Below are 12653 nucleotides of genomic sequence, written 5' to 3' on the forward strand. Positions count from 1 at the left end.
CTCCACTCGTGATACAAATACATTGCAAGACGATTATGCAGTATCGTCTTTCAGGCTGACGCTTGAAGAAGGCTCCACCACCTGGGTAGGCACCGTTTGCGTCGAAGTGCCTGAAGCGGATGCAACTTCGACTTCAACGTTGGACAAATTCCACTGCATGCCAGGATACGAGTCACTGATGAGCTTCACATTGACCCGCGTGACACCATTACTGGTCAGGGAAAGGTTTTGAACAAATGCAGCACTCGGGAATTTGACCAGTGAGCGTACAGTGAGCGAAGCGTTGGCATTGCGCCCTCTGCCACTAGCCGCACCGCCACGGCTTGAGCCAGGCGCTGCACCTCCGCGGCCTTGAGATTTGCCATTATGTCCAGTTGAGGAAGACCATGAGACACGCTTGAGACCGAGAAGCTCGCCGTCAGAACCATCTGGACGAGCACTGCATACAATTAGGAAGAAGCCCTCGGTTTGTGGCTTGGGGAACTTCGGCGCGTAGATACGATATTCGGGGTTGGTGGGATTGTTGTGGCGCGTAATAGAGACACTCAGACCCTTTGGAGAAATGCCAGCGACAGCAATAGACACATTCGGCAGGTTATTGGCCGCCTTGCTGAAGCCCGGGTGCAGGTTGAGCTTCTTGACCAGATCAAAGAGTGTAGACTTTGGCTGCGAGGATAGCTTGACCAAAGTACCGGGAAGCCCACGAGGTGGCTTGTCAGCTTGGATACCGGGAAGGATAGATAGCGCATGATCATCTGGCCAGCGTGCAGATTTGATACACTGCAACAGAGCGATGAACATTTCGCACGCGGGGATGAATCCAAGTTCAGCCATGACATCGATAGACGCTTGGATGATACGAATGCCTTGGTCGAGGACAGACGTTTGATCACCGACATAATCGGAGATTGGGAGATCAATGCGAGACATATAAGCTTGCAGCAAGAGGAACGCCTTGACGTGGGGATCCCACATTGGAATATCGCCCATGGACTCCGTAGAAAGCGGTAGGTTTTGTGCCAGTTCAGCGTTGATGAGATCTTCATTGTGGCGGACTGGCAATTCGTCAAATTCGGTAGCAGAGCACATCCAGCTAAGAACATCTTGGAAGGAGGGCTCTCGCTTGGCATGTGACATCAGGTACCTGATGGTCTTGTGGGAAAGATAGTAGTAACTCATGATCTTGCCAAACGGCGTCGAGTCCACTTCACCAGTTGCAGAGTCCACCAAGACACAGGAAGACTCTGCCAAGTCATTAAGCGAATTATCAACCAACTCAATCATAAACTCTTGGGCAGTAGCATGCGCCGCCATGGTGTTTTGCTCTTCCGCGGAGATCTCGAGGCCGTAATATGAAGGGTTCTTGTGGAGACGACGGAAGAAGAATGTCCATGTCAGATAATCAAGTGCATCCTGTTTCGTGCCGATCGTTCCGGCGGATACTTCAGCGCCCAAGTGATTGTCAAGCACTTTGTGCAAAGTTGACTCCACGGGGAAACCGGTGTGTAAGAAGTGCTTGTAGAACGCCTTCTTAGAATCCTGGGTGAAGATACGTGCAATGCCTGAGTTGTCGAACTGGGGACGGCCAGCGCGACCAAGCATTTGAAGAACATCGGTCAAATCCATGTCACGATAGCCTTCAATCTTGGCGTCAAAAAACTGGGTGCCCTTGACCACAACGAGATGGGCGGGAAGATTGACTCCCCATGCCAGGGTACTGGTGGCCACCAGGATCTGGATTTTGTTGTTAGCGAAAAGCTCCTCTGCTAGTTGCCTGTCAGACTCGACAAGACCGGCGTGATGAAGGCCGATTCCAAAGTTGAGCGCCTCTCGCAATGCATCATCCTTGACTCGTGCCAGGTTCAATTCCAAGTCTTCCTCGGACATTCGCACGAATCGACGAGGATTGTCTTCCATGCCACAGTAGTTGATCAGGTCTTTAGCCGTCAAACGGGTTTGTCGACGGGACGCGACAAACACAATCACTGGTTTCTCGGGCGAATGATTCTTAATGGCCAAAAATGTTGGACGATTCATGGATTGCATGAGAGGACAGAATCCACGCTGCTCCGGGAAACCGTCAATGAAAATCTCAAGTGGGACCGGACGGACAGAGTGTCGGAAGTTGTACAATCCTTCCTTGACACCGAGCCAATTTGCGAGGTCGGTGGCGTTTGCACAAGCAGTGGACATGCCCATCAGTCTGACAGATCCCTTGGATTGGGAGGCAATGTAGTTCATACGAGATACAATGATCTCTAAGATAGGGCCTCGGTCACCTCCGAGAAGATGAATCTCGTCGATGATAACAAGGCTAACCTTGCGCACATAGTCTCGAGTCTGCCAGCTACGCGAGATACCATCCCATTTCTCAGGGGTGGTGATGATAATGTCCGCGTCTCTGATGGTTCGGGTATCCGGCGTATTGTCACCAGTCAGCTCAACTAGCTTCAAGCCCATCGGGCCTGTCAGACGTTTGCGCCAATCCTGGACACGCTCGCGAACGAGAGCTTTCATAGGAGCAATGTAGACGACCTTGGAGCCAGGTTTCTCACGGAAGGCCCACCACATAGCCAATTCTGCGGCAACAGTCTTACCACTACCGGTAGGAGATCCCAGAAGCACATTGGAAGCGGTGTGATAAAGAAGGTGGAAGATCTGAGTCTGCATGGGGTTGAAGAATTGGAATCGCTGACCGTACACCTCCTCAAGTATGGGGTTTTTGAGCGCGGAGATGGGAAGCGGCTGCAAGTTGAGGAGATCGGTGTAGACACTCTCAGTGTCGGGACGAATCAGATGCTGGAAGGACACGGGACTGACGGTCTCAGCGCCTAGCCAGCGATCCGAAATAATCCGAATATAGATCTGACTGGGCAGTGGATCGGAAAGCGGAATAGTAAAATTGAGTTCATGGTCATCGTAGAGCTTCTTGCGGCTAAGAATGAAATACTCATGATGGTAGATCTCCGAGGTCTCTGAGTTCTCAACCCATACCCAGAAGGATTCAGAGCTTCCATGGTGACGATCGTTCCAACTAAATTCAGGATAAATCAAAAGCCGGATTCGCAAAACATCCCTGTTCAGGGGTGCAATCTCAGTTTCGACGCTCAGAGTGGGGAAGTTGTCCAGTAATTTGGTCAGAGTCTTGCCCATCTTTTGATTATGGACAAGCTGACCGATCTCTGCCGAGTCCATTTCCCGCATGGACTCGATTGATGATGTGGGGAGCCTCTCATCCAAGTTTCGCAGGACAGGCTGGGGCAAGTCGAATTGATGGAATGGATGGTCAAAGGGCCAAATTTGCTTCTCAATCGACTTGCACATTGAAAGCAGAACCTGGCACTGATAGCCCCAACGACGATTCAAAGCGATCATGAACAACGCTCGACAAATGCGGGCGGCATTCTGGGCAACGTAGCCTGTGTCAGAGACAAGGGCAAAGTCCTCAATCCGAGCACGAGATATGTATGATTGCAGTAGAATGTTTGTCTTTGCGTGAGGGGAATCGTTGCCACCTTCAACTTCTGTCTGCACAACCTCGTCGCGAAGTCGTTGCAGCTCCTTCGACTCGCTGTCTCGGGCTTGAATGTTGTCAAATTCACCGCTCAAACTGATCATCCGGAGAACATCTGCTTCGCCAGATTGAGGGCGCATCTGGTCATTAAAAATTTCGATACTTGTCTGCAGAACATAATATTGGCTTGCAATACGTCCAACATCCTTGGCCTTCAGATCTTCCGTCTTTTCATTATAGATGATCATTTGACTTTTTTGCAGCGTTTGCGCAGCCTGAATGATCAGCTGTCGCCGTCTTTGCACGAGCATTGGGTCATCCCTCAGTTCCGCGTACTCGATACCGTAATTGCGAGGTTCACGCTTCATGCGAACAAAGAGGTACGAATAACCCAACCACTGCACGGCTTCAGAAATGGACGTCACGGTGCCAAGTGCAATCTCGGCATTCAGGTTATCAACAAGACGACTGGAGAACTTCGACTCAATAGGCTGTTGGGCTGTCACGGCAGACAGATAGTGCTGCAATTTGTCATGCGTGGTGCAAATGAAACCGATACCAGTATCTTGAAATTGAGGACGACCAGCACGACCAAAGATTTGAAGGACATCGAGAATAGACAGGTCAACGAATTTACCTTCCTGTGGGTTGTACAGCTGGGTTCCCTTGATGACAACGGCTGCGGCTGGTAAGTTGACACCCCAGGCGAGAGTTGCCGTACAGCACAGGACTTTGATCAGCCCCTCGGAAAACATCCGCTCCATGAGGTTGCGGTCGCTTCGGCTCATGCCGGCATGATGCGTACCAAAACCGCTTGCGAATATGTCACGAAGCTCTCGAGCTCGCGCATGCTTCATGTCACGCAAAGCGTTGGAGTATCCTTCGTGATCTTGACAGCTGAACAAGTCCTCGCAGCCTTCTTCTGCAGCCAGTTGCTTGAGCAGCCGTGCAGTTAGAACGGTGTCTTTGCGAGAGTGAACAAAGACCATAACCTGGTGACCTCTTTCCACCATGTCACGGACCTTTTCAAACGCAACGACATCCAGGTTTTCACGAGATTGCTTCGATCCCGGCTTACCCTTGACGCCGATGAAGTGCTGCTCTAGTGGTACTGGTCGGAATGAAGAATCGAAGAAAAACAGTCCTGCCATCTTATTGACCTTCAGGAAGTCTGCCACATCTATGTAATTGGGTAGCGTGGCAGAGAGACCGACAATGCGAATCAGCGATTGAGTGCTCTCCACTTGTCGTTGGGTTCGAGCCACCAAGGATTCGATCACAGCACCACGCTCGTCGTGAAGCATGTGAACTTCATCAATAATGAGCAGTCGGACTTTTTGAACAAGCTCGGTATCGCCTGTACTTTTGCGCGTCACAACGTCCCATTTCTCAGGGGTTGTGACGATGATTTGAGTCTCGACAATCTCTCGTTTCGTCAGTTGCATATCACCCGTGAGCTCACGGACCTGGATACCCAGCCACGCCAGTCGCTTGCCCAGCTTCTCGGTGACCTCGGCAGCAAGAGCTTTCATAGGAGCCACGTAGACAATTTTAAAGTCATCTACTTGAACGGTGAACTCAGTGGCATCGGGCACTTCGAGCGGGTTTGGAGAAGTGTTCTTCCCGATCGCGTTCAAAATTGTGAGCATTGCGGCATCTGTCTTACCAGCACCAGTGGGCGCACAAATGAGCATGTTCTCATTTGTTTTGTAAGCGACATCATACAACAAGCTCTGCATTCGATTGAGTGACTTGTAGCCCTTGAAGGTTCCCCGACAAAGGCCATCTAGGCCAGCAATCTCTACAAGCTTTTGGTTAGGACGCACTGCTCCCACGCTGGAAGCTGGAATCTCAAACTCCGTATACTTGGGCTCTTCGATCTCCCGACTGCCGATTGGGAGACCATACTTCCGGCCGTTTGAAGAGAGTAAATTTCCGGAGGTATGAAGTTTGTAGACATGCGGGTATTGAGGTTCGGTGCGGCTTTGCGCAGCCAACAACGGAGCGTTCTTGTGTTGCCAATCACGCTCTCGCAAGGCCTGTGCTCTCTCTGCTCGAGTTTGGAGTTTGCCCGAAGCCAGTCCGTCGGTTTGTGCTTCCCCTTGCCGAGGCTTGTCTGACAAAATTTCGCCGCGGTGAGCGATGAGCTCGATCACCAGATCCAGGTCGTCGAACCCGACTACTTCAGCGAGCGACATTTGCAATTCAGCATCATCACTGTCCGTGGCGAGGGTGGCGATAATTTGCTGCGACAATTCCTCGGCATTCATCGTCGGGTTTCGCATGACCACGTCGAGGCATCGTTCTTCCAACCATGTTCGATCGTACGCCTTTGACTGCGAGGGAGCAGAGTAGTCGTGCACATCGGCAGTGTCGTCCAAGCCGCTATCCTCCTCGTCATCGGAGCTGATGATGTCCCACACATCGTCAACGGTTCCTGGCGAGGAATAATCGTCGTCAATATCCAAGTCGATATCACTTCCATAACTGATGGATTCGATGTTCTGATCATTCGGCAGCTTCAGGTCTGCAATAGCCTGGCGCATCGCAGCCAGCTGTGACAGCCATTGCGACTCGGTACTTGATATATTGTCCATGATTGACTGAAGTTGCGGACCTTGGTCAAAAAGAAAAACCGACTTGTGGGTACCGACATAAACCAAGCAAGGTCTTGCCGGAGAGGCCCTGATATTTATGAACTCATCGGCCAAGCCTGGAAGTACCGGGGTCCCAAGCGGGCGGGCGTGCTCCACTGCAAAGCTCGGCGGGGTCTTGGGCGGTCTGGAAGAACAGGATATGTTTGCCTGAGGCGTTCATTGCGGAGACTTGAGACTTGGTGCCATCATCGTAGGCTATCAGGAGTCGGGCCTGCCATTGCATCCTCCAGGCCCGCAGCTCCCTTTGAAAGAAACGATCACGCGCCAGCTGTCTTTCAGCGTCAATCTTGTCGCCTAGCTTTCTGACGCCATATATAACACAGTATCTGGACACGGCCTGAGCCCGTTGCTTTCAAGTCGGAGTGTCTACTTATCCTACCTCCGAATCCTTCTAAGCTTCCCCGCCACCATGAAGATTCTCTATATGGGAGTAAGTGAACGACGTTGAGATCAACCGTTTCGCGACCTTGAATCGGTAGTCAAGTCATACTGACGCTCCTCCGCTGTGCTAGGTTCTCCGGAACGACTCCCAACCCGCTGTTCAACTTTGCGGAGAGAAAGATCTGACTAGGTTAGGGGTCACTGCTTCTTGTGTGTCTTCCGAAAGACGGTGTATGCTAACCGATATTCCTTAGCTTCTCTCGTTTCACCCGTCAAAAGTATGTTTATTTTCGCTTTCCGAATTGATTGGCTCGAGGCGCCGTCTAAGACTAAGTGATTACAGCTATGAAGAGTTCATGATGCTCTTCACCAAGACGGTCGCCGAGCGGACAAAGCCCGGGCAACGTCAGGACATTGAGGAGAAGTCGTATACATTCCACGCTTACGGTCGTACTGAGGGTGTTGCCGGTGTCATCGTCACAGACGGAGAGTACCCTGCGCTCGTCGCGCACCAGCTTCTGTCCAAGATCGTCGACGAGTTCCTCGCCAAACATCCCCGCACATCCTTCTCCGACCCGTCCCTCCGAGAGAATGCCTGCCCTCTCCCCCAGTTGAAGGAATACATTGTGAAATACCAGGACCCGAGCCAGGCCGACAGCATCATGAAGATCCAGCAGGAGCTGGATGAGACCAAGATCGTTCTGCACAAAACGGTACGTGCTGAGGACGGGCTGGCTTGGTCTATTGCAAGCACGATCTCTGTCGAAAGGGTTCCTAAATTGCTGTGTGGTGAAATTTATACTAATGTCCTTTCTCCAGATCGAGAGTGTGTTGGAACGCGGGGAGAAGATTGACTCTTTGGTGGCCAAGAGTGACGGCCTGTCAGCCCAAAGTAAGATGTTTTACACACAGGTATGTGATTCGACTTTTATATCCTTGGGTGCTTTCTCTGACAACCTTCCAGGCCAAGAAACAGAACTCTTGCTGCATTGTCATGTAGATGTGATGATTTTGGTTTGCCCTCATGAGCAATGTCTTGCCTTCGTCTTCAGTCTAAATGATTCATGTAATTGAATTGGGCATTCATGCACCACGATTCGAATTGAAATTTGACTCTGGTTTTTGGCGCGAGCTCCCGTCTTCTCTCCGGTACTCCAGGCAACCTGTCTCCTACGTTCGGTCGGCTGAGTAGGGACTGACCACCGGGTGCTGATGCATTTCAAAGACCGACTTCCGACCGCCCAGCATTCTACCTGTGGTGCATGGCCATAGACGACCTTTCGATTCGCCGGGGGTCCTGCCAAAATCTTGCTCTGGTACGAAGAAGACAAACATCCAGAGCTGCCATACCGATACATCGACTGGCGTTGAAGAGTGCAAGAAGCTACGCTTTATATCGATATCCTGGCATGCATCAGGCGGACACCTGCCCGTTGTGCTGGCTCCTTCCCAAGGGCTGTCCCAGCCTGCAGAATCCATCTCCTTTGTAGATTGTGTGGTCTCGTTCATTTCAGTTCAGGGAGCGAATCGAGCCGAAATTGCGGCAAAGACCATGTAGCGTACCAGAATGATGCAGCGTCATCATCGCCGCATGTCGGTTCATGGTTTCGAGGAAAACTCTCCAGCCATGACGTGAATTCAAAGCATCAGTACCGCTTCTCGCTTTTGCTATTCATGCTTTTCAAAGCTTCAGAGCAAGCTTGAATCTTCGAGGACATGCCTTTTGGCAGATGCAATCCATTTCCGCGGCGACATTGGTAAATGCTTTACATGTCATCCTGAGCACCGGTTTGTGCTAAATCCCCGGGCATTCAAATGTCTGGATCACCTAGACCCCAAATATGGACCCCGCAATTCGGTCGATCCCGTGTATGAGCCAGCTGCGTTGTCCCAATATCCGACCGCTCTGACATGGGCACATCCAGCCCTCTCTCTAGATGTCACACCGATCAAGCTTGTGGGAACAGACAGGATTCTTGAAATCAGGAGGCCCCGCTCATTTCTTCTGGGGCAGTCTTGTGTCGCACAAGCCAGTGGGTCAACCTTGGCTTCACATGGCTCTTTACGCTTCTGTGCAGTGAACACGCATTCAGGTACGCTTCAGTATATACTAGACAGTAGACAGTATATTGTATATACTGCCTCTAGACATTCGCCCAGGACCTGCGTTTGAGCTTTTTGAGTCATGGTCGTTCGATGTAATTTATGCTAGTTATCTATACCACCTTCCTAGGTAGAAGACCGGGCTGGGGGCAACCACGCGCATTAAGGCCGCACTGTCGCTGAGTCGAGGGCCACGGCGCAAGCTCGTGACATGCATCGAGCATTATCCACGCGTTTACAGTCAAGTGGAATGCGTGCAAGCGAGGACTCAACCTTGAGCTCGAGATAGTGCAGAGGTCTGAGAGAAGAGTGACCGAGCGTCAGATGGAGACGTTGTGTATAGTGGGACCTTGGCAGTCCACATTCACAGATCAAGCACTAAGTACCACAACGGTCAGCCTGCGAGACTTCCGACTGGATGGAGAAATTCTCAAGATTTTGTCAACCCGGAGACCGACGGCGATGTTGAGCGCAGGCTTGAGCAACTGTAGTTTGCAGGCAGTCATTTCGGCTTAGGTCGGAGAACAACATATCCCGTGTGCATATTGATGTTGCAATGGGTTGCGCGTACACCAGATCAGTACTGCTTGCAATTGGTGTATGAAGAAAAGACCACGTAGGTACTTTTTGCCCGCGAGTCGAACGCAAGCACGGTGATTCTACCAATTCCGACACCAAGTTTGCAGCAGGGCAACCGAGGCCAGCAAGTTTTGAGAACATACTCTCTTAAGGTCGCTTTTGCAAGCGGGATGCCACGGATCGCACATATTAAGCAAGCGCCTGTTCCGTGAGGAAAAGCAACTTACAGCAACGAGTCACCTCGGTGGCTTGCCTCGATCGGAAGAAAGGTGAAGCTTTTCCAAGTGCCCCAGGCTTGGTGAACATGCAACCACATCTGCTTCTCCGCCCACGTGTCAGGAACGGCTCCAGGAACAACAACGCGGTTCCATTCGGCAGACATCCCACGCTCGGACCGAAGTCCCCAGATGGGACTAGCGACCTGCACTTCTGACTTTGCAGCTGGACAGACATGATTCGAAGCTAAGATAGATTAAATGATTCCGAAATGGAGTCGTCGACTGTGCGTGACGATCCAGTCCGAACACGATCCGGTCCTGCAGCGGGCAAGCCACCATGCCGATCGCATTGAAGAAGCCAGTGCGGGCAAGCAGCGTGTGATTTGTTGTGGGAATGATTGGCCTACATTCTGACTAGCACTGGCGTGAGGCTGGCCGCCGGAAGTGATCTCGACAGTGATCACGGCCGGTTATGCGGCAGGTCGCCTCCGACTATATAAGGCGACCATGTCGAGGCGAATGTTACATGTTTGGAGATACAAATCGGCAGGCAATACACTCAAAGGCTTCTCTACAGAGAACCGAGGCTCAAGATGGTTGCGGGATCACTGTCATTTGTCAAGGCTTTGCCTCTGCTGGCGACCTCTGTCTTTGCGTCGACTTATCCTCCTATTCCCAGTGATCTAACGACGCCTTACCAGCAGCGCCTCGCTATCTACGGTCCCAATGGTAAGGAACATGTGCCCCTGGACAAGGAGGTCTTTCAGAGGCTAGGGGATCGCACGTATCGACGTCCCCCTTAGTGGTACCGGCCATAAGCTAATCTTCTGTGATCGCAGCTGTGTCCGTGGGATGGAATACCTACGAACAAATGAGCCAAAGCTGTGTCGACTTTGGTACTTCTCCCACCAGCCTGACCTCGCGGGCCTGCACGGAGGGCTCTAGCACGTACGCCACATCTCGTACATGGTCCAACTATGCTATCTTGACCGGGTTGAAACCGGCGACGACCTACTACTACAAAATTGTATCGACCAACTCGACTGTGGACCACTTCCTCAGCCCCCGTACACCCGGCGACAAGACGGCCTTCAGCATGGACGTGGTGATCGATCTGGGCGTGTACGGCAGCAACGGATACACGGCAAACAAGCGCGACACAGTTCCTGTCGTCGAGCCCAATCTGAACCATGCGACCATTGGCGCTCTTGCACGGACCGTCAATGATTACGAGATCGTAATTCACCCCGGCGACTTTGGCTACGCCGACGACTGGTACTTGAAGATCGGCAACCTCTTCGACGGCAAGCAAGCCTACCAGGCCATCTTGGAGCAATTCTACGAGCAGCTCGCGCCCATTGCGGGTCGTAAGCTGTACATGGCTAGCCCCGGTAACCACGAGGCTGACTGCTCCGAGATTCCGTACCTGCTGGATCTGTGTCCCGAGGGCCAGAAGAACTTCACCGACTTCATGCACCGATTCGAAAACACCATGCCATCGCCCTTTGCGTCCTTGTCTTCCAACACCACGGCCCAGACGCTGGCCGCCAAGGCCAAGAGTCTGGCGAACCCTCCCTTCTGGTACTCGTTCGAATACGGCATGGCGCACGTTGTCATGATCAACACCGAGACGGACTTTGACGGCGCCCCCGACGGTCCCTCCGGCTCGGCCAAGTTGAACAGCGGTCCCTTTGGCAAGCCCAACCAGCAAATCGACTTCCTCAAGGCGGACCTGGCCAGCGTCGACCGCAGCGTCACTCCCTGGGTGATCGTCGCCGGTCATCGACCCTGGTACACCACTGGTTCCGGCAGCGCGTGTGACTCGTGCCAGGAAGCATTTGAAGATCTCTTCTACCAATACGGGGTCGACCTCGGAGTCTTCGGACACGTGCACAACTCGCAGCGATTTGCTCCCGTGTACAAGGGCACCGCCGATCCCAACGGCATGAAGGATCCCAAAGCCCCCATGTACATCGTCGCCGGTGGTGCAGGTAACATCGAGGGACTGTCTGCAATCGGGACCCAGCCTTCTTACACCGAGTTTGCCTATGCGGACGACTGGAGCTATGCCACTGTGCGCTTCAACGATGCGAATCACCTGCAGGTGGACTTTTTCCAGTCCTCGACCGGGACCCTTTTGGACTCGAGCGTTCTGTACAAGAGCCACGCCAATCGTTTCGTCAGCCAGTAACGCGTTGGATCTCGGCGAGATGACTCGGTATCGCAGTGGTGAGTCGTGTTGATGGGTAACGATGGAATGTTTTGACGAGAGGGAACCTCGCAGGTACCGCATGTAAATAGATCCTGTACATGTCACTGGACAGCACAAGTACAATGCATACATTGAAGACCTGTACATAATCACAGAGCTACACTTCACACACTATAGTTTTCTCCTCTTCTCAAAAGACAGATCTCCGCAGACGATCACATTTCCAGAAATTTCCTACCCAGCGCAACCCCTCCAACTAACTTTCAATGACCAACCCCTCGGTGAACTGAAAACTCTTCGTCTCTTGCAACGGCTAAATCTCAAGATAGACCAATTCTAGTGTAATCATCTTCTTTACTCCCATTTTGGTAGCGCTGCCCTTCCTCTATGCCGCCTACTTCCTGGGTCTCTACGTACCCCTGAAGGGCATGCACGGGGTGGAGCAGGCAAACTTATTGTTGCAAGGTTAGATTCCTCATGGCATGTTCCAGAACAATAAGTGACACAATCAGGCAGGTATATCCCTAAATTCCAGGCGCGGAGGAGTGTCCTCTTTTTTAGGGCTTAAGTCTTCGGAGAATACGCGATCAAAGGCTTGCAACGATTAATTCCAAAGTATCAATTAAGGCGCACTTGTTGCAGCAGTGCATAATTTGTTGTGTCTCGTAAAAAAAAAAAAAAAAAAAAGAAGAAAAAAGAACAAAAAAAGGCCCGTCAAATTTGAAGTCGTGAGCCAAAGCCTCGGGACTCAAAAGCGTAGAATAAATGGCCTTTGTTCCGTTTTATCGTTTCCGTATCCACCGGCGGCAACAGCGGTAACGGTGAAAGCCACTCAAACTTCATTGTGCGATTTGAGATTGGGGCATGTTGAGGGCCTTTTCCAGCAGTAGTATGTCACTGTCAAAGCCTTGGAGCAAAGGGCGTCCAAATGATCGAAACGGTCGATCGGTCGTGAGTGTCGTCATACGTCACTTGAGTTTGGCACCCAC

At 51.8% G+C, this 12653-nt stretch overlaps 3 protein-coding genes across 3 annotated transcripts; 2 read left to right on the top strand and 1 right to left on the bottom strand.

The window, feature by feature from the left end:
- Positions 1–33: 33 nt before the first annotated feature.
- N7539_008903 (RNA helicase SLH1) lies at positions 34–6111 on the bottom strand (the record flags this gene model as incomplete). Its single annotated transcript, XM_056938498.1, has 1 exon — positions 34–6111. The coding sequence occupies one exon, from the start codon at positions 6109–6111 to the stop codon at positions 34–36; it is 6078 nt and encodes a 2025-aa protein (XP_056785875.1).
- A 469-nt stretch (positions 6112–6580) lies between these two features.
- Positions 6581–7552, top strand: N7539_008904 (palmitoyltransferase YKT6; the record flags this gene model as incomplete). Its single annotated transcript, XM_056938499.1, has 6 exons — positions 6581–6601; positions 6684–6742; positions 6807–6830; positions 6896–7265; positions 7372–7464; positions 7517–7552. The coding sequence occupies 6 exons, from the start codon at positions 6581–6583 to the stop codon at positions 7550–7552; spliced, it is 603 nt and encodes a 200-aa protein (XP_056785876.1).
- A 2493-nt stretch (positions 7553–10045) lies between these two features.
- N7539_008905 (purple acid phosphatase family protein) lies at positions 10046–11643 on the top strand (the record flags this gene model as incomplete). The annotated part of the gene is made up of 2 exons (XM_056938500.1): positions 10046–10181; positions 10292–11643. 2 exons carry the CDS (start codon positions 10046–10048, stop codon positions 11641–11643), a joined length of 1488 nt encoding a protein of 495 aa, XP_056785877.1.
- Between the last annotated feature and the right edge of the window lie 1010 nt (positions 11644–12653).

Source organism: Penicillium diatomitis (assembly GCF_028827545.1).
Source record: "Penicillium diatomitis strain IBT 30728 chromosome Unknown utg000015l_segment0_segment0, whole genome shotgun sequence".
NCBI lineage: Eukaryota > Fungi > Ascomycota > Eurotiomycetes > Eurotiales > Aspergillaceae > Penicillium > Penicillium diatomitis.